At 45.6% G+C, this 19,177-nt stretch overlaps 1 protein-coding gene across 1 annotated transcript in view; it reads left to right on the plus strand.

The window, feature by feature from the left end:
* Positions 1-19,177, plus strand: part of brip1 (BRCA1 interacting helicase 1) — a 63,538-nt gene that overhangs the window by 12,063 nt on the left and 32,298 nt on the right. Inside the window, exons 7-14 of the mRNA XM_063204863.1 lie at positions 6,501-6,812; positions 11,333-11,554; positions 13,470-13,669; positions 14,161-14,293; positions 15,254-15,408; positions 15,846-16,014; positions 16,142-16,282; positions 16,715-16,876. Coding sequence (XP_063060933.1) covers positions 6,501-6,812; positions 11,333-11,554; positions 13,470-13,669; positions 14,161-14,293; positions 15,254-15,408; positions 15,846-16,014; positions 16,142-16,282; positions 16,715-16,876 — 1,494 coding nt within the window. The remainder of the gene's footprint in view (positions 1-6,500; positions 6,813-11,332; positions 11,555-13,469; positions 13,670-14,160; positions 14,294-15,253; positions 15,409-15,845; positions 16,015-16,141; positions 16,283-16,714; positions 16,877-19,177) is intronic.

Genomic DNA, 19,177 nt, shown 5'->3' on the forward strand with positions numbered 1-19,177 from the left:
GGCCAGCCTATTTAATGTGGCAACAGAGGGTAAGCTGATCCATCTTTCTGTCTATTTTTCCTCCTCTCCTCTCTCTCTCGCTCTTGTTTGAGGGGGTGGAGGGGATTGTCTGCCTGGAATGGAAGCGGGGTCGGGGGTGCGGAACCCTTCCATAAAGGCCGTAACCCTAACCCACCTGCTCTCCCTCTTTTTCTCTCTCGCGCTCTCTTTCTTTCTTTCACTCTGTTTTTCTGCCCTTCTGTCTCTGTTTGGCACATACATACTACTGAGAGACGTCTGGCCGGACAGACTAAAGAATATGGAAAAAAAGAGGAGAGGAGGGCAACCCCCCCCCCACACAAAAGGGTGATTCTCACGAAGCTAAAAAAATCAATGGCAATGAGGTTTTAATGGTTAAATATGACAGGGATTCTTTTGATAATATACATTACTGTAGAGCAAGATGTGTACTTTCTGGCACACTAGTTCATTTTAAAAAATGTTATTTTTATTTTCCACTTTTTATGCATTTTATAGGCAAATTCTCATTACCGAAATGTGTCCCGACCAAAATTTCTGGTCTTTGAATTAGGTTAAAACATAATTAAAAAATTAAAAATACGTAAATGACACTACAAGAGCGTTGGTCTATGTCTGAAGTTTCATTAAGTGTTCCTTGTTGGCAAATTAAATAATGAACACTAATGAATATTTCAAGAAAAGACCGTGTCCCCAAGTTTTTCTTCTCATTACCGCAATATATTTCAGAGCTACAATTAAAAGCCATCAGAATTTCAATATGAGCTGAAACTACCTACAATTCATGTGTACCAACAGGAGAGTCAAGATGGCTACATGATTAGTCAGCCTTATTGTTTGTGCCTGTAAAATGTCACAATTTGTCTCAAAAATATGCAAATACGACAAAAGTGGTTCTCATTACCGAAATTAGTCAATATTTCAAAATGAAAAAGATTTTTTCATTTTAAACTTGCTTGGTAATAGGGTATTCCTTTTCAGAATTCAACAATGGTCATGAATTAGCTATGTCATAATTAGTCAAGTTACAGTTAACATTATTGTGCTGAGCCATCTCATTACCGCAATACACATTCTCATTACCGCAATGTTTTAAGTACCTTTCGGTAATGAGGATTGTCAATTTCGGTAATGAGACTCTATGGTGATTTACATTTAGAATATATTTTCATGACTTATATCCATTTCGCTTTTTATTTATTTACATTTTTAAACATGCAACTGCAACCTTAAATACAAATTATATTTTTGCAGTATAAATATTGTCACTATGTCACTTAATTACAGTTAAAGCACTTGATGAAAGTGTTAAGTGACATTGCATCCATTTCGGGTTAAAATATGCAATTGTATTGAATCGATATTCGATATACAATATTGTAAGTAAACAAAGCAAAAGTAAATGCCTAACATATGCAATAGCTCTAATGGGGGTTTGTCTGTAAAAGTGATCATCTCCCTATACATTACATAGGCTAGATTGAGTGGTCATACAGGTGTTGTTCATAGACCATTTTTTCTGTTCTCATCCTTTCTGGCAAATGTTGTGGTGACATTTATATTTTGTCCCACCCTTGGAAGAACAATAATCGACTATGGGCCAGAGACCCTGTTGTGAGAGTTCATTGAGAGTAGCAAGTAACAACTTAATTCTTGCTCATATGCCAATCCATGAATCAATATTCCACCCTCGAAATGTGGTCCTTTGATGCCAAAAAAAAAAATCAAACTGCCTAGTGATGTCACCCAATGCAAAGGCAATGGCAAACAACGAACCCAGCACTCGCAGTGAAGTTGTCAGATTGCGTAGATGGCAAAAAGGGAACAAGTTGGGAGACAAAATCGACTCACTTCAAGTCTACATATGTGCAGAAATTGACAGAATTTTTTGCTTCCTGTGTTTGGTTGTCATACCCTAGTGGGTTTGAGTATTTATCCTTTTTTACTAACTTGACTTCCTACCAAAATCTTTGTTTTGGATCCAATTTGATCATTGTTAAAGGGTGGCACAAAAGGCTTGGCATTTGAAATAGCAGTGAATAGGCCTTTTTAGCGAATTCAGCGAGAAGTAGTTTTTAGAATATTTCAATCAAAACTAGTAAGAAGAATCATTTGGAGGAATGCTCTAGTTGCCTTTCCCAAATTAGAAACTCCTCGTGCATGTTTTTGCAGCCTTTAGGAAGGTTTCAGCCCCCATACTCTGATCCTTAAGCCATGCTCAAACACCCATGTACCCATCTTTTAGTCATGCTGTGGGTTCTTGATGTCCTGGGTAAGTGGAAAGGTAACGGGATCAAAACAGCCTCAAAATGCATGCAAATTTAGCTGAAAATGCCCATTAACAGCAATTCAAAATTCCAAGTCTATTGTGCCACCTTTTGACAAGTATCAAACATGCTAGAAAATGACAAGGAAGTTAAGGTAGTTCAAAGGAACAATACTGCAAGAGAAGAGCAGGATTTTGCAACGTTTTAATTTTGTTTTTCATGCACCCTATACTAATTATGGGCATGTCTGATATTGTCCTGAAAACCAACACTTTTTCTTTTTCAAAAATGTGAGTGAAGTGAAAGCCCACTTGGGAAACTACAACTCCCATTGTCATGATCCAGCGCTCCACAGCACACACATGAACACTGCACATTGCACACAACAGAATGGCAGTTATGCCTCACCCGCATTTATGCCTCATCCCCAAAAGCGCCCGAACGGGAGCAGTACCATGTTCAGGGTACCTCAGTCATGGAGGAGGATGGGGGAGATCACTGGTTAATTACTCCCTCCACCAACCTGGCGGGTCAGGAATCGGGAGTCTGATGCCCTGACTGCCATTAGTATGCAATGTGCAACTCAAACAGTTAGTGGTGTTCAGTGATATTTCATAACACATAACGTTCATAGTGAATTCCGGCTTTGGTCCGGACAGTATTATGGTGATACTGTACCGAAAATGTACCGAACTGTGACCCTAAAACCAAGGTGTACCGAACCGGCATACCATACAACCTACTCTAGTCATCTCCTGTTCCTTCTACTTCCTACTTCCTAGTTGCCGGTGCGCGCCGAGTCAGAAAAAAAGTCCAGTGCACGACCTCGCACTGCCACATGATTTCCCTTCTCATAACAGATTTAGATTTCTGGTCCACTATAGATTTTTGGCTGGAGAGATCAATGGTGAGTTGTGGTATCATATTCAGGGTGGGGATGAGGAGTGGGATGTATGCGCTTCATTGGGGTCATCAGGTGGCTACCCTCCGGTGTTTTGATGATGGACTAACTATAACTTCAGAGTGCACCCCTTGGCCTTCACCCCTTGTACTATGATGTTACTTTGGTGCCCAGGAGGGGCCTCGCCTATTCACCTACTGCAGGGGTGGGGAGCCTTTTTCATTCGAGGGGCCTCTTCAAATTCATCCGAGGGCCGTAAAAGTTCTCAGAGAGCCGTACTAATAACACAAACTAGGATTTCCCCCTGCACTTAAGGCCTATATTGAAGGCAGCCACCTTTAAAACAGACTCCACCTTCTCTAGTTCCCCTGAATATAACTTAATTGTATTGCAAATGTATTTTCCTTTACAAAATGTGTCATATTTCATGTGAAGCTGCATAACATTAAATATATATCGGGGGCCTGATTAAACGGCCTCAAGGGCCACAAACGGCCCTCGAGACAGGTTCCCCACCCCTGACCTATGGTCTTTTATGGTCTTTGGCTGGGTTAAGTCTTGAATCCCAATATCCTTCAGCAGCTTAATGAATGGTTTTATATAGAATATATTTATCATCTTATTAGGTGTCATTTGATTAGTTCTGCCCTGGAGGCTCTGTCGTTGTGCTAATAATAATAACAAATCACATCATTTACTAATATTTGGCTTTAGTTCAATTTATTTCTCCTTATTCTCATTACCGAAAACTCATTCTCATTACCGAAACATATCCCTCATTACCGAAATGAGCACTTAATTGTAAAAAAAAGTACTAAAGGAAAACTGTATTCATGTATATTTTTTATGAACACAGTACCTTTCATGTTTCTTTCACTTCAGTATATTTTTGGACCGAAATTGTAGGTTTTCACTGATGTATTCTAAAATTAAAGAGGAAAACAAATGATCCTATTGCGGTAATGAGGTAAAATGGTAAAATTCTTAAACTACAATAATAAGAAAAAAAACTTTTTTGAGTGTTTTATGTAGCCCCTAGTACAACTATCAATATTCAATGAACACAACTGCTAGAACAATTAAGTGTCCTAATACATTTCATGAAAGAAAAAAATTGCGGTAATGAGCATTTTAGCAGACATGGACCTATAAAACGTTAAAAAATGTGTTTTAAAAAGTTGTCAGGTAAGTTGATATTATTGTGCTTAGTAACTGTACACTTTAATGTAACTGATTAAAAAAGAAATTCAATCAAAAAAGCATTTTGAAAAAATGGTTGTCAAAACACCTTTGTTGCACGTTTCGTGAGAATCACCCAAAAGCGATACATCCATTCCAAATATGAAGCAGAGCAAGAGAAGTGGAGAGAGAGATGTTGGACAAAGCATGCAAAAGTGAATGGCTACTTTCACCCTCCAGTCTATCACGCATTGTAATATTTAATGGCAAGCAACGTTGGGCGCGTCGGCAGGCCTGGAGAGCTCTCAACTCGAGAGTTTTGAGTAACCAGAGCTCCCGTCCTCTTCGAGGGCAAAGACACAGCTTGATCCCTGGTATTGAGGTGTAACATGCTCCTTGCGCCTTGTGCCTTGACTTGCCACATTGTTTATAAAGGAGGGGGAGTCTAATCTTACCGCACGGTTGCCGGCTTTGCATTAGCTGAAACCCGGTAGAGGCTGTGGAGAGAGAGGGAGAGCAACAGGCTGTGGTGTCAATGGTTTGTTATTATCGGGCCGGCTGAACCAGCACTAAGCCTGGCAAAAGAAGGGGTGGCAGTGGGGGGGCTGGCTGCTGGTTGCTTTTCAGCAGCTACCAATTATGTTAATCAACAAGCCGATCATTTTTTGCGATGTGGACAAAAACGACAGTGGGAAAACATGCAGCAATTAGAGAGAAATGGAAGCTTGTGGGATATTTACAGCAACTTTTTCATTCATTCAATTCCAAAAGGCTCATCGCTAGGTTTTAAATTGAAAGTTCCATTGGTGCAATGTAGTGTGTGGTTATCCTTAAATCCCGCCTTTTAACCTGTGGCTGCCACTTGAGTCATCTGTAATCAAGAGAACAGAATTCACGCAAGCAGATAAAACATCCAGCAGACAAGACAACAGGTTCGGACCAAACACTGTGCACATCTCCAATGGGACTTTCAATATTAAAAACTTTGCTTAGCTTAGCTTTTTGTAATTCTTGTCTGCGTGTGTGCAGTGGAGTATTTGTAAACACTAGAAATCCATCTATTCATCCACTGGACTGTCATTATTTATGCATTTATTTATTAGTTCGTATGCTCATTTTGCCATCAAAAAGTTTGCTCCTGGACCATGAAAGTGGACCATACATTGTGTATCAGTGGTGCTGTCCATTATCCCCGTTGCCTTGTTTCCTCTGTCATGGGCACAGTCTTTGTTCAGCGGTGCGGTGAATGCGTGTCATAGTATGCCACGCCAGTGTGTGTTCTGTACGGTGTGTCAACAGACCAGTCGGGGGCTGTGAAAAAAGGCAGTGTGCCCGCTTGGCAGTTGGCACCACACCACACCACAACATTTGGCTCCGCATACAGAGAGAGAGTGAGAGAGAGAGAGAGAGCTGACATGAGTGGCTGGTGGTGGTGAAGGTGTGTTTGTCATGCTGCTCAATGGGGAGAAAGTGGCCCACTTAGAGCCACTCATACAGAATGAGGGATTGGTTACAGCCCCTAGCCTCTGGGCTTTGGTGTGTGTGTGTGTGTGAGCGCGAGCGCGAGCGTTTGAGCACGAGAGAGAGTGTATGTGTGTGTGTGTGAACAACACGGTCCACCTGCACAGCAATTACGGCCAGCCAATCATAGGCTCCGGTTCTTTGTGGCCAACAATGGGCTGGCGTCTCAGCTTTCAGCCCTGACAGAGGTCACCTGGACCGGCCGAAGCAGCCATCCTTCACCCCCCCTCTACTACTACTACCACCACCACCCCTTCCACCTCCAACGCTACCATTGTTTCTGTTTATCTATACGTTCGAGTTGCACAAAAGGTCCGATTCACGCAATGCCTGGAGCTAGATAGCATTGCACACACACACACACACACACACACACACACACACACACACACACACACACACACACACACACACACACACACACACACAGAAAGCCACACATGTGCACACATCCACAAACACCTCAACACTTCTCTTTCCACACCTGCAGTTTGTTTGCCTTTTATAATGTATGTGTCCTAATGTCCACAATGTCCCAGTGATTTCTCCACCTCTGCCTTCTCTGCTGTACAGTATGTGTCCTGACATCTCCGTGTCTTTGTGTCCTCCTCTAGTCCCCAGTGGTCTGTACGCTGTGTCCCTGTGCTGGTGCCAAGGGTGGACACAAAGGTTCCGCAGGGGAGAAAGAGAAGGACAAGTGCTGCGGAGGAGGAGAAGGGGAGAAGAAGAGGAAGATTCCCAAGATCTTCTTTGGCACGCGTACGCACAAGCAGATCACGCAGATCGCCCACGAGCTGAAGCGCACGCTGTACTCCAGCACGCCCATGACCATCCTGTCCAGCCGAGACCACACCTGCGTCAACCCAGACGTGGCGCCGCACGCCAACCGCAACGAGCGCTGCAAGGAGCTGCTGGACGCCAAAGAGGTGAGGTACCAGCAGCGCCGGAATTATGCACAGGCTAGAGATGTCTGAAGCCTAGAGTTCCCCACCTTCCAGGGGACCCCCTGATTAGCCAACAGTTTTTAAAAAAATGCAGACGAGATGTGAAAAATTTATCTTTTGCATCATATTTTTATATCATATTAATACTCCTCTCAACAGTTGGCAGTGAGTATGACACCTTTGCCAAGGCAACCTATAGACCAGGGGCCCCGAGCCATCTTAATCCAGCCCTGGGCATGTGGGCAGAGGAAAGGCCAAAAATGTTTTTTATTTATTTAATTTTTTTGAGGTTTTAATGTTGGGGAATGGGGAGAGTACATTATTCTTACACTGCCACAATTAATCTACTATGTCCAGAGAAAAGGCCAAAGAAGTGAGTTGAGCACTGCGAAGAGGTGAGTTGAGGTTGATGTGCTGATGAGGTTTTAATGTTGGGACATCACACATGCATGTACTCTCCATGAGCAGAGCAAAGGCCAGATTGGGTATTTATACACATGATGTGAGCCATTACACAGACACTTACACGCACACACACATGCACACACTATGCATACAATTACACACACACTCAAAGCCCACAGAAAGGTGTTGTGCACAACATTTATTAGTATGGATTACTGTACACAGTCTAAAAAGCAAACGTTTTTTATAAGGGTGCATGATGTGAACCATTGCTCAGCATGCACAGGCTCTTCATGCGCCCATCAGACGCAGAGAAATAAGGGGTTTCAAGTTTCAATAGATGAGATGTGGCCTGTGGTGTTGAGACATGACGTAAACCATTACGTTCTCACACACACCCAGTTGAGAAATTATGGAGGAGGACCCTTCTTTGTTTCTGTCAGTTTAGAGCCTTTTTTGTCAGCGTGTTTCTGTCAGCGCATGGGGAGACCCTCGGTAGAGATGAAAGGACCCTAGACAGACAGCAGAGCCTGCAGGCCCCAGTTCACTGGGTTCACCAAAGATTCACACATGGGTCATACCATCACCACACAGGGCATAATGGCACAGGAGCAACAAGGTCACTAACTTGTCAGGTTTTTAGAAATGTATTCGAAAGTATGAGAAGTCACTGTGCAGTCGTGTGATGCTTGCAACTTTGTATATAAATTTGAACATTCCTTGGCGCATTGATATACAAATGTCATACGGCCAGAAATCAGGGACTACTTCATATGTGTGCTTATATAGGAAAATAATTAGTGTTCCAAGGAAGACATCACAATGGGAAATTATACCCTGCCGTGGTATAAACCCAATTTTGAACCATGCATGGAGTAATAACTGAGAGGTGTGGTAGTGGTAATGCTATGAACAGACTTCACTCAGAAGATATTATTGCATGTATATTAGGTGTGTTTGTGTGTCCTTGTGTGTGTTCTTGTTTTTGTTCTTGTGTGTGTGTGTGCGTGTGCGTGTGCGTGTGCGTGTGTGTGTGTGTGTGTGTGTGTGTGTCTGTGTCTGTGTCTGTGTCTGTGTGTCTGTGTGTCTGTGTGTGTGTCTGTGTACATGGACACTGAGAATATCGAGAAACACATCTGCTTGAAAAAAGTCTCTTTTTACAAGTCAGTCATCACACCATTGCGCTGTCATTTGCATGTCCTCCAGTCATGTGAAAGCAGCGCTCTTGTGGCACAGGTGTTTCATCTTCTCCACAAAGATGAGGAACGACCTGTAAGCCAAGGTGTGTTCAAATGCACAAAGACAGATGAACGTTTGAAAGCCTACTCTTTTTGATCTTTTGTAAAGGTGTGTATAGAAGAATTAAAGAGGAGTTTTTTTGTTCGGCATGTCTGGACATGGTTATATACATAGCTTGCGATTAACTGAAAATGTGAAAACAATGCTCATTTTCAGATGCTTTAAAAGACAGCTCACAGACAGCGATGGCGGTCAAGAGTCTTAATTCTTCTACTGATGACTCATTTAAGCCTTGGATAACTTGTTACGACGATTAACTCAAAAAGTTGCTCAGAGCTCCTGTAGCCTCATATTGTGCGCCAATCCATGAGTGGAATGCTGTCCGAGTCGTTGAAAAGATTTAACTACCTAGTACTGCAATACTATGACGTATAAGTAACATGTCACGACTTTTTCATTGCAGTTCTTGAAACAGCAAATTTATCAAAGTCGGCACGAGTTTAGGGAAGACATCTTTGCATTAATTTATCCACCTCTGGTAGCTGAATTTGAACACACCTCTAGCATCCTCCATGGCCGCTGTTGTCTGTCCAGAGGCGCGTTGACCTTTGCCGTCTGTAGGTGTCCGTCTCTCAGGTTTCTCCTGGCCCTATTCTATTCTATCCTATTCAATTATTCGGTCATTAGTACCATGCAGACACTCCATTAGTGATTCTGGAGAAAGGAGGCCGCGTCGTAACCTTTAACCCTTCCCCGTAACCTCCAGCCAGACTCTGTAATGGACTCCAGTTGGCCACTCAGTCCAGTGCCTCAGTCTCAGTGTAGTGTAGAGCGGGAACGGGGAACATGAGGGCAACCTTTTGAACTGAGCCTGACCTTTTGCGCGTCCGTGCGTGCGCGTGCGTGTGCGTGTGTGTGTGTGTGTGTGTGTGTGTGTGTGTGTGTGTGTGTGTGTGTGTGTGTGTGTGTGTGTGTGTGTGTGTGTGTGTGTGTGTGCGTGTGCGTGTGTGTGTGTGCGAATCAGACACCCTGCTTCCTCTCTTCCCTTGTTCCCTGTGGGCACAAAGAGGACACAATCATGACACTTATCCCATGACACCATCATCCAGCCACAGCCAGTTGCCTTGTCTTTTAAAGCGCTCTTGTGTCATGTGGTTCTGCTTTTTTCCCCCCCTCCACACACTTTGTCTCGTTTCTCGTGTTCTTTTGCCTCTGCACTGCTTTGACAGGAGGTTTAAGCGGGGGAGAAGACGACAGGTTGCCAGTGGATTACAGCAGTGGCAGTGGCGTTCAGAACTGTAACACTAACCCCCGACACACACATACACATACCCACACGCACACGGTTTTAGGTCAAAAGCAAAATGAAATCCCTGTCACACTGAGCTGCTGTGGGCTGTAATTACAGGCGATAATATTCCCGCCGAGTCGACCTGTCCTGTCTCGTCACTGCAGCAGCGGCCCTGGCAATTAGAGACAATAATACCCCTACTCTCAGCCCCGCGACCTGTCACATCACACATACGTGTCACTTTCGCCTTTCGTCTGGTGTTGGTGGCCTTCAAACACACTTTGTTTCCAGTCACAGCGCAAGTGTGTGTGCTTGCCCGCGTGTGTGGTGTTTTCGTACAAAAAGTGAGCAAGCCGTGAGCATGAGAGAGGATCTTTTTCTTCCCCTTTTAAGTGATCTGTGATGGTTAGCGGCTAGCGCCCTATGCCGGAGGCTGGGATTGGGGGATCAAGAGGGGGGACTGGACAGAGGGGTGACAGGCCACTTGTTAGGGTGTCAGTTTAAGGTGTTTTCATTGCAACTCTTGTGTGTCGCTGGTGACATGAAAGCAGTGGGCCGAGGTGAACGAGAGGGCAGTGGAGGGGCCAGGCTATTAGACTCTACTGCTGTGCTATGCGGTGCTGTGCGGTGTTGTGCGGTGCTGTGTGCCACTGGACCATTGTCTCATGCCGCTCCGGGTGCTGTCTCTTATGTGGTCCCAACACACACACACACACACACACACACACACACACACACACACACACACACACACACACACACCCATCGTACCTCCAAGTAACCTGTTACCCTCATGACCTTGGTCTGCCCCCAATCTTGAGTACATCACTGGTAAAAAAAATACTTCCAATGCTACACACGCACACACACCACATAAGTCCATCCCACACGCCCTCTCACCCTCCAAGGAGATCTTGTCCTCATGCACACCCCTCCATGCCATGCCATGAAAGCTCAATCTGCAGCCCATCAGACTGTCCCGCTGCCCACTGTCAATAAGAAAAGATTCTTGTACTGTTGGTGAATGTGATGTACGGCCACTTGGAGGCTGGGGCAGCTTTCCTGGCATTTCTATTCCACACTGGCTGTCAACACCACACACACACACACACACACACACACACACACACACACACACACACACACACACACACACACACACACACACACACACACACACACACACACACACACACACACACACACACACACACACACACACACACACACTCCTTCTGGGGGTTAAGCCTGCTCTCAGCCCATGGCTAAGCCCGGCCTGACTACTACACAGGGTGCAGACAGCCAAAGCAGGCTCTCGACAAGAAGGCTCAGGACCCCAGAGAAAGCCTCATGACCAGCTGCTTACATTATTATGACACAGGCAGATTGCATGTAAATGTTCGTATGTGTTTGTGTACAGATGTAAATGTGATTACTCTTATTAAAATACCACACAAGTATTTATGTTTTTTTTTACCTTTTTGATTATAATCGACAGAGTATTGTAGCAAATTTGTGCTTTATGTGTGTGCATCTGAAAATGTGTGTCTTGTGTTCATGTCCACAGGGCCGGAGCTGCAGGTACTACCAGAATGTGCACAAGATGCGCGAGCAGAGCACCCTGCAGTGGAAACACGGGCTGCACCAGGCCTGGGACATCGAGGAGCTGACCAAGCTGGGCTCCAAGCTGCGCTCCTGTGCCTACTACGCCGCCCGGGAGCTCATGGTAGAGGCCTGTATCGTCTTCTGCCCCTACAACTACCTCCTGGACCCCCTCATCAGGGAGAGCGTGAGTGGCTTTTTGGGGTGTGGTGGGGTGGGGGAGATTTTTTTTCATGATAACATATGCATTATACTTCAGTAAATTAATTCAAATGTTTACTGATATAGTAGAGCAGTAGAGTAGAGTATCATTTATTAATCCCGGGGGAAATTAGAGTGCCCATAGCATACATACATAGGTACAGAATACACAAGAGTGACATTACATAATAACATATGACTGCGCAACGTTTAGGCCTCCTAAACTCAGGTTCATGACAAGTTAATTTCTGGTGACAGGATTCGCAAATTCTCCCTCCAAGGTGGCATACCGTATTTGAGTCGTATGGGACCAGCTAGCAACTGGATGTACAGGACAAAGGTGAAACTCGACTATTAAACTAAAGGGCAGGTGTAAAATGAGCTTTTTTCCACAAATGGGGCGGCATTGCTTTAATATAATAACATGCTGGAGCTCATGGCTGATGGCTGTGTAGTGTTATCCCTACAACAACCTGCATGAACCCTCATCAAGGAGCGTGTGAGTGCATTTGTTGGGTGTGGTGGGTCGTGGGCAGGGCTGAAAGATTTTGGTACGCATCGTATGTTGCCTTGAATCAGGTGTGTCGAAGTAGGGTACATTTAGTACGGAATTTGGGCGAAGACCTAATAATTGAAATGTTCTGTAATTTAATTTATTCATTTATGCATTATTTCACTATTTCCTGATTTCTGCCCTGTGGTGGAGTTGGGGAGAATATGTCTCAAAAGGTAGAATGGAATTTTGAAGCACTAATCCACCTTGACCAAGTATTGGCGATTAATGTTTGTGGTCAAAAGGTATAGTATTTCTAGTCGTATTCAGCGCATACCATAAACTAAAACCTACATGTAGACATTCTACTGAAACAGAACGGGTGCAATCTCAAGCAAAGGACTACTAGGCAATAGCATGCTAATGAATCTTGGCAAAAAAAAAAAATTGCACTCTTGCGCTCGCATGTGGGCTCACCTTACCGGAATTCCTGAAAGGGGCTCATGAAAGGAGATGGCAGACGTTATTGTCCTTAGGCCAGCCCAGTGAGTCCAGTCCGGGGCACTCTTCCCAGCAGCAGCTTGCTGTTCCCTGCCTTACACACCAGGCATCCAGGGGATGCGTTTGATCCGTCACAGGGTCAAGTTACGCCCCTCTCCCTTGCTCCCCCTTCAATGCTGCCAGTTTTCAGAATAGTTGATGTTAAGAGCGATTACTGCCGTATTGGCATACCATAACAATTCAAGCGTTTGACAGTCGGGGAGGGAAGTGCGGTGAGCGTTGCCAGCAAGGGAAACAAGATACCGTTAGCGTTTTTATTTGACATTGACTGGCATGACGGGGATAATATTTGCTGGTATGCTCCAAATCCTGTTTGAAAAAGCAGTGTTTTTTTATCCGGCTGTTTCCTGTATGTGATGAAATTACGGCATGAATTTATTTCGAGAGACATCCGAGCTACTTGTATGAGGATAGGACTAATGTAAAGGAGTTGGAATTTGGATGGGTGGGTTACAGGCTGTGAGAATTTGTGTCCATACACAAATATAATGTAATAATAATCATCATAAATAAGAAGCTACCTCAGAAGAGTCTTCAACCCCATCATCCTCAACATGTCCTCATCTCCACCCCCCCAACGCGCACGCACACACACACACACACACACACACACACACACACACACACACACACACACACACACACACACACACACACACACACACACACACACACACACACACACACACACACACACACACACACACATTTAGATGGAGATTAACCTGAAGGGTTAGTTCCTATGTATGTGCCTACAGTACAGTTGTCTCAACCACAAACCCTCTATACCTCTGTCTCTCACCCCAACCACACACGCCCACACACACACACATGCGCCTCTTCACAGATGGAAATCAACCTGAAGGGTCAGATCGTGGTGCTGGACGAGGCCCACAACATCGAGGACTGTGCGCGGGAGAGTGCCAGCTACACGGTGAACCAGAAGGAGCTGCTGGGGGCCCGCGAGGAGCTGGAGGCCATGGTCACGCACAGAATACGGCCCAACGAGCACCGCGCCCTATTGGGCTTCGTCTGCAGCCTCACCAAGTACGTAACTCTCATTGGTCAATTGGATTCAACTCTTGATGCAGCGGCTTTGTTTGCAATCAACCTGACCGTGACTCAATATAATACTCCCATGATATTACACGTATAGCTTTATATATTTTATTAGAGATTCCTGAAAGTTTACTGCCGTTATTGTTTGCTGCATTCAAAGAAAAAAAGTGTCTGTGTCTCTGACTGTGTCTCTGTGTGTGTGTGTGTGTCTTTCTCTCTCTCTCTCTCTCTCTCTCTCTCTCTCTCTCTCTCTCTCTCTCTCTCTCTCTCTCTCTATCTCTCTCTCTCTCTCTCTCCCCCCCCCCTTCTCTCTCTCTCTCTCTCTCTCTCTCTCTCTGTCTCTCTCTCTCTCTCTCCCCCCCCCCCCTCTCTCTCTCTCTCTCTCTCTCTCTCTCTCTCTCTCTCTCTCTCTCTCTCTCTCTCTCTCTCTCCCCCCCCTTCTCTCTCTCTCTCTATCTCTATGTTGCATGTCCATACAGCTGGGTGCAGGAGAGCAGTGGCATGCTGAAGGAGCGTGACTATGAGAGTTCTAGTAAGGTGTGGACTGGGAGGGAGGTGCTGGCCATCTTCCACCAGATGGGCATCACCGCAGAAACCTTCAGCATGCTGCAGGTACATTACACTAGCGCTGCATGATTATGAAAAAAATATCTATTTGTTTTATTAATTACGATTATTGAAAAACAATGAACAACTGAAGAATGTCATTTAAATCATATAATGAAATATAACAAAGATTGTACATAAGGGTTGAACAAAATAAAGCTGAATTGTAATTATTATGTAAAAGGCAATAGCATGAAGCTTAGGTTGGCCTACAGATTTTTGCCCAGAAATATCAGCCTATCGACATGCTTCAGGGACGCCTGAAGGCAGGCCGCTTTATTGGCCCTGTGCCATCACAATTACATTTTCATAGCCACGATTTTTAATTATCACACCCAAAATCATGAGTTTCGATTAATTGTGCAGCCCTACGTCACACATTCAATAGAAAATAAAGTAACAGAAAACTTCACTACATTTTTGGATGAGAAAGGATGTCTGATGGTCAAGTCACTGACAGCAGCCACAAAGTAAATTATGTTGTGCACTAAAATCTACCAGCATACTTCATATGCATTTGGAGACTGGCAAAGGAAAAGTAAAAAGTTTATAATATAATGCCCTCCCTTGGTACGTCATGTATCACAGCATGTGTCATTCACCCATTACATTGCTGTGCCCAGAGCCATGGAAGTAAGGGTTAGGCTAATTCCCTTTTTACACAACAATGGAGCCTTTGACACACAGATCGCCATTGGCATAGTTCCAAAATAGTTCCAGAGAGTGAGTGTCGAACACAGAAAGTGCAATAAAAGTAAATTTAATTCATTTTTATTCATTTTTACTTTATCTTTATCTTTGCTTGTTGTGTAGTGATTCTATGTTTGTCTCCAGCAAAAACAAAAAGAACGCTGCTGCCTAGAATTATTTGAATCTATGAGACTCATGTCACCAACCGACTTCCTGTACCGGTTGTCACAACTTTGAATTCCATGGCTCTGGCTGTGCCAATCTCCCCATGTGCAGAAGAGCCTGGCAGCAGTGCTGGAGAAGGAGGAGCGGATTGGCATGGTGAACGGCCGAGAGGACACGGTCACGGTGCCCACCATCGGAGCTGGCACCCAGTCCATCCTCAAGAGCCTCTTCATGGTGCTGGAGTACCTCTTCAGGCAGGAGAGCCGGTGGGTGGGTGGATGGGTGTGGATGTGAAAATGGGATGGACAGAGGAGAGGTGTGTGTGTGTGATGGGGATGTTGGATGGGGACTGTGTCACACAGCTAGCAATTAATGAATTAATCGATAATTTGCATCCTTACAAGATACTGATGCTTTCTGAATTCTTGGGTCACACACACACCCCTCCCTGACACTATCAACGAGTTGGACAAAGGAAAACCTTCTACTTGACATGTAGTACTCTGGGGTTAACCAGAGCAGAACAAGGCGTAAAATAAGAATCTGGTGCAGCATGGATGTCTTCTGTCTTTGCTTATTTTTTTCTTTATCGGTTTATAATAAGACTAGAGATCGACGCTGTTTTTGACTCCACCTGTCTTCATCAGAGTCCATGGACATTCAAACTGTTCTTGCCTTCCTCTGCCACTCTTCCCGCCTCCAGGTTTGCGGAGGACTACCGCGTGGCACTGCAGCAAACCTATGCCTGGGTGGTGCCCTCGGACTTGCCCGACGCCAACGGCTTCTTCGCCCGGCCGAACCGCCGACGCCAGAGCGCCAAAACCAAGACCCTCGTACACACACTCAGCTTCTGGTGCCTCAACCCCGCTGTGGTGAGTATCCTTTTGACACACACACGCACACATACACACACACACACATACACAGGTCTACACACACAGAGACAAAATGGCGGGGATTCTTTTCTTTGTACATGTGTGTGTCTTTGTGTTTCTACAGGCCTTCTCGGACCTGAGTGGCTCGGTGCACAGCATCGTGCTGACGTCAGGCACCCTCTCCCCCATGGACTCCTTCTCCTCAGAGCTGGGCATCGGCTTCCCCATACAGCTGGAGGCCAGCCACGTCATACACAAGTCTCAGGTCAGTTTGCACAGGTTGGAGGATTAAGTGTGTGTGTGTGTGTGTGTGTGTGTGTGTGTGTGTGTGTGTGTGTGTGTGTGTGTGTGTGTGTGTGTGTGTGTGTGTGTGTGTGTGTGTGTGTGTGTGTGTGTGTGTGTGTGTGTGTGTGTGTGTGTGTGTGTGTGTGTGTGTGTGTGTGTGTGTGTGTGTGTGTGTGTGTGTGAGAGACGTTGTATCATTACACCTGCGACCCAGTGCCGATTCCGGCCTGAGGTCTTTTGCCGATCATTCCCCATCTCTCTCTTCCCACTCGTTTCCTGTCACACTGTTAAACTGCCCTATCTCAGATACAGGCATCGCATAACCCTCCTCTCCCCCCCACAAAAAAATGAAACGTATCTGGGGTAGTGACTAAACGCCCTTTTGCGATGTCTCCTCTGCTGTGCGCCTCAGGTGTGGGTGGGCACCCTTGGCACAGGGCCTCAGGGTCGGAAGCTGTGTGCCACCTTCCAGCACACGGAGACATTCGCCTTCCAGGACGAGGTGGGGGCCCTGCTACTCAACGTGGTGCAGACCATGGCCAGGGGAGTGCTCTGCTTCCTGCCCTCTTACAAGGTGGGCCACACATCTCTATCTCCCCCCCTCTCGCATGCTCACTTGCTCTGTCCCTGACACACACACACACACACACACCACACATACACCACACATACACCACACAGATCCATAGACAGTATGGGGCAGACCATGGGGCATAGTCTAAAGTCAGAGTGTCTTTCAGATTCTCTCTCTCTCTCAACAATAATCTCATTCTTGCTTTAGGCCCTGGGTGCATTTCAATAAGTGACCACAAGGTGGCTCCCAAGACCACAATTTAGGCTTCAAATCTGTTTGGAACATGCATGACAGATGACACAGAACATTCTTTGCTTGCCTCAAGCAAATATTAAAAATAAGTAATCAAACTATTCAAATGATGATGTACTTTCAAGTGGAGTTTTTTGTTATCTATTCATTTATTTGTTTTTTTTTATGTGTTAACATCACATCCCCTTTAACACTCCACACACAAACACGCACACACTCGCACACATTCACGCACCATAATAACAGCAGATGGCCTCCTCCTTCTCCTCCTCCTCCTCCTCCTCCTCCTGCACTGCATTAAATAGGTGTAATGTATAATACATACAGTATAGTAGTGGCCAATCCTCAAGCTAAAGCAGCTGTTTCCTGCCGCCCCTATTGTCCTGTATCGGCTTTCTGCTAATGACTTTCCCTCATAGCCTCCACTTACTGTATACGGAGGGCCGCCATTGATAAACACTTTGTCCCTCTTTGTTTGTTATGCTTTTGCTCATAAATAATTGATGGCAGCGGCTAGGAGGGGGGTTTATCACGGCGGGGGCTACACACAACAAAAACTGGTGACAACTCTCTCAAATGTCCCCTTTTTTCCACTTATGTTGTGTTGGTCGAAAAGGAGAAGTGTGTGTGTGCGTGCGTGTGCGCGCATGTCTTCATGCTTATATTTGCTCATTTTTTAGGCTACCAAGTGAAGGGTGTTTTAAGAAAAATATAAAAATTGATCATTTGGCATCTTGTTTTTTTTTTTCATTAGCTTTGGTTAGATTAAATCAGCTGTGTGTGTGTGTGTGTGTGTGTGTGTGTGTGTGTGTGTGTGTGTGTGTGTGTGTGTGTGTGTGTGTGTGTGTGTGTGTGTGTGTGTGTGTGTGTGTGTGTGTGTGTGTGTGTGTGTGTGTGTGTGTGTGCACATCTGCGTGTGTGTGTGTGTGTGTGTATGCTGTATATATGATCTTTTTGTTATTGATGGCAATGTAAGGCTCCCGTGTGGCTGTATGAATATTTAATAGTGCAGCAGCTCAGCTACTAAGAGCCCCCACAGGTCAGCCATTCATCCCAGCCCAGCCACCGCACCACCAGCCACACTGGAATACCAGGAGCCACACAGGCCTGGACTGGCTGTCTGCTGAGGTGTGTGTGCGTGCGTGCGTGCGTGCGCGTGTGCGTGCGTGTGCGTGCGTGTGTGTGTGTCCTTTAGACTTCCAGATACGCACAGTCACACACACACATCCCCAAATACTTTTCAGGCCTTAAAGCTGAGACAAGACATTGTCTTCACTTTCAACAAGGAGCTCCACACTCTCGCAATTCTTCCTAAGCTCTAATTAAGACCTCCGATGCCTACAAATGAATGTCTCCCTGTGGAAGATACGTTTTGTAGAAGATTTGTGACACTGGTTGGAAACAAGACGGTGCACACACACAGCCACACTGCGAGAGAGAGAGAGAGAGAGAGAGAGAGAGAGAGAGAGAGAGAGAGAGAGAGAGAGAGAGAGAGAGAGACTGCAAAATGGACAGGCTTGCATGTGATGATGGGTACGTGGGGTGCACAGACGGTCATCAGACTTGGTCATCAGATAAGCAGTCAGCAGACTCATTAAGAGCTGCGAATAACGTGATGGTGGGCGGTGTGTGTGTGCGTGCTTTCGTGCATGCGTGTGTGTGTTCGTGATGGCTAGGTGGCAGTGCGTGTGACCACAAGACAGAAGCAGAGGGAGGTTTGGCAAGGTGTGTGTCTGTGCTTGCATACGTGCCTACTTGTGTGTGTGGAGACTAGAGAGAGGGGGTCAGCAGAAGAAAGGCAAGAGGCTTTTAAGGCAGATTGAGATAAGGGCCATTAGGGGGTGATGTCGCCACGCTGTCTGCTTATGAAGATGCGCCAGACCTGGCGCCTGTGGCCGAGGACATGGGGGGTGCGTGTGTGCGAGTGCGTGTGCGTGCGTGTGTTCGTGTGCGTGCGTGTGTTCGTGTGCGTGCGTGTGTTCGTGTGCGTGCGTGTGTTCGTGTGCGTGCGTGTGTTCGTGTGTGTGTGTGTGTGTGTGTGTGTGTGTG

The sequence above is a fragment of the Engraulis encrasicolus genome, chromosome 8, assembly GCF_034702125.1.
Source record: "Engraulis encrasicolus isolate BLACKSEA-1 chromosome 8, IST_EnEncr_1.0, whole genome shotgun sequence".
Classification (NCBI taxonomy): Eukaryota; Metazoa; Chordata; class Actinopteri; order Clupeiformes; family Engraulidae; genus Engraulis; species Engraulis encrasicolus.